Source organism: Cariama cristata, unplaced genomic scaffold (genome assembly GCF_000690535.1).
Source record: "Cariama cristata isolate BGI_N322 unplaced genomic scaffold, ASM69053v1 scaffold24445, whole genome shotgun sequence".
Classification (NCBI taxonomy): domain Eukaryota; kingdom Metazoa; phylum Chordata; class Aves; order Cariamiformes; family Cariamidae; genus Cariama; species Cariama cristata.
Window position 1 is genome coordinate 1 of NW_009619539.1, and position 2341 is coordinate 2341.

The 2341-nt window shown below is 63.6% G+C and overlaps 1 protein-coding gene across 1 annotated transcript; it reads right to left on the minus strand.

Moving 5' to 3' along the window:
- Positions 1–224: 224 nt before the first annotated feature.
- On the minus strand, positions 225–2336 carry IFRD2 (interferon-related developmental regulator 2; the record flags this gene model as incomplete). The annotated part of the gene is made up of 8 exons (XM_009701297.1): positions 225–305; positions 451–546; positions 622–750; positions 876–1013; positions 1264–1369; positions 1480–1649; positions 1955–2005; positions 2235–2336. Coding segments are annotated over 8 exons (873 nt in total), but the record flags the coding sequence as incomplete, so codon positions are not given.
- Between the last annotated feature and the right edge of the window lie 5 nt (positions 2337–2341).

The following is a 2341-nucleotide window of genomic DNA, read 5'->3' on the forward strand; positions in this document are numbered from 1 at the left end:
CAGGCACACAGCAGTATGCCACCGCCTCCCCCCGGCTCTTCTTTTATCCTTCTTTTTTTTTGGTTAAAAAAAAATAAAAGAGGGGGCAGTCTCCGGGGGGGGCAGCTCCAGGCATTAAATACTCTGCTGTACACGAATAAAAGCCCAAGGGCAGGGGGCACCTGCCCCTCACAGTGCAGGGTCTGCAGTCCAGGTGGGCTGGGGGCTCTGCCCCCCTCCGCCTGTCACAGCACGTCCGCCCGCTTGTCCCGCACACGGCTCCGGGCTTTTGTGCGGGCTTTGAAGGCAGCTGAGTTGTAGAGGTGCTGGGAGGGGAGGGAAGGAGAGATGGGTTAGGGGGTGACCCTCTGCCCACCTCCCCACTAGCACCCACCACACTCAGGCACTCGGCTGGAGTCCATGGCGGCACGGGAGGGGACCGCGGGCACAAATCTGGGTGGCGGCACCCACCTTCTCGAAGCGGGAGACCTTGTTGGCTTTCAGAGTGGCCGCATCCAGCACCAAGGGGGGTCCAAGGCCAAAGATCTCCCGTAGCAGCTCATTGTTCTGCGGAAGCAGGGGCCTGTCAGCACTCGCCAGCACTGGCCTTGCACCCCCCTGGCATGGCCACCCGGCCCCTACCTGGAGGTGGTGGCAGATACCGGAGCCCAGCACCTCTTTAAAAGCTTGGTAGGTCCGCTGGCGTGCCCAGCTGTCCAGGTACATGCACTCCAGCCCAAATCGGATGGTCTCCTCCTGGTACTCCCCGCTCTAAGCAGAGAGAAGGGCATCACCAATAGCCTGGGCACCAGCCCCGTGTGTCCCCCGGCTCTCAGCTGGGCAGCAGCCACACAGCCAGGGGCTTGGCCAGGAAGCATGCCACCAGCCTCTGGTACCTCGATGAAGTGCAGGATGTCCCGGAAGATGGAGCGCTGCTTCCGTCGGTCCGTCTTGGCTCGGTACTTGTTGCTTTCGGTAGCCAGGACCTTGAGCTGGGCACACAGGAACTCTGTATCTTGGTGGCACAAGTCCTCCTGCCAAATAAACAGGGGGGTTTGGAAGGGACGCAGCTCCAAGCACTGCCCACCGCCACCATCGCCAGGACAGGGCTGGGGGATCACCAGGGCCAGCCCCTCTGCCTGGGCACCTGCTGGTGACGCCAGCCTGGAGCGTCCCAACGCCATCAGTGCCAGCTCAGCCAGGGCATGGGCAGGGTGCCAGTGCCAGCATGTCTCTGTTGCCTGCCCACCCGCTGCCTTCTGCTGCCGCAGCGCTCCGCCGTACCTCTATGTCCTGGGCCAGCTCGAAGATCAGTGCGATGGTTTCCCCAGCCAGGATGCGCAGCGCGACACTGCTGCTGGACAGCAGCGGGGGCAGCTTCAGCCAGCGACTGGGACAGGAAGGCAGGAGGGGAGTCAGGGGGGCTGGGCCCCACCCCATGGGCTCCCCCTCCACAGCCGGCTACCCCACAGCAGCCCCCGCATACCCTGCCTGACTCACTTGTTCAAGATGCTTTTGATGTAGGAGGGGGGGCAGATGGTGAGGAGCAGGGACCACGACTGGAGCACGCTGCAGTGCAGAGGGCCGTGTTGGGCGGGTGCTGAGCCCCCCTCACCTGTGCTGGGGGGGCTGAAGACGCCCTCCAAGCAGGACAGGCACGAGACCAGGTCCTGGAGGGGAAAACTGGCCTGTCAGACCACAGCTGCCAGGAAGAAATGGCACACTGGGGACCAAAGGCGACCCACCCTGCCCAGGGACACCAGGAGCTCCTCCTGTGACACCCCATCTCTGCGAGGCAGGCTTCCCCCCCAGCTCAGCTCCACACTGACTGGGGAAGGGGCCTGGGCTGTCACTGATGTCCCCTTTCCCCAACTCAGCTCCAAGCTGTCCTAGCACCATGGGCTGAGGGCAGGTGGCACAGCAGCACCTGGGGTGCCCTCCAGCAGGGGTATGGACAACACCTGGGCACAGTTACCTCGAGGTCAGCAGCGGCAATGTAGCAACACATGCCTAGGGCTGTGGCACACTGGTGAGAGACATGGGGAAAAGGCAGTCAGAGGAGGCAGTGCTGGGCCAGATCCAGCACCCAACCAAGGGGAAGCAGGGTTGGGATGCTCCTGCTTTACCCCATTGCTCCCCACAGCACCCAGTCCTGCTGCCCTCTCGTGACTGCAGGGGCCCCCAAAGGCATTGCCCGGGCTCTCCCCACTGCTGAGGTGCCCCCCACGCCCAAGAGGAAAGGGGCTGGGCCTTACACTCTGCCTGGCACAGGGGCTGGCCATGCTGTCTGTCAGGACGCTGACGAGCAGGGGCTTCAGGCTGCGAAACACCTCTTCTCCCTCTGGGCCAGAGCCCATCTGGA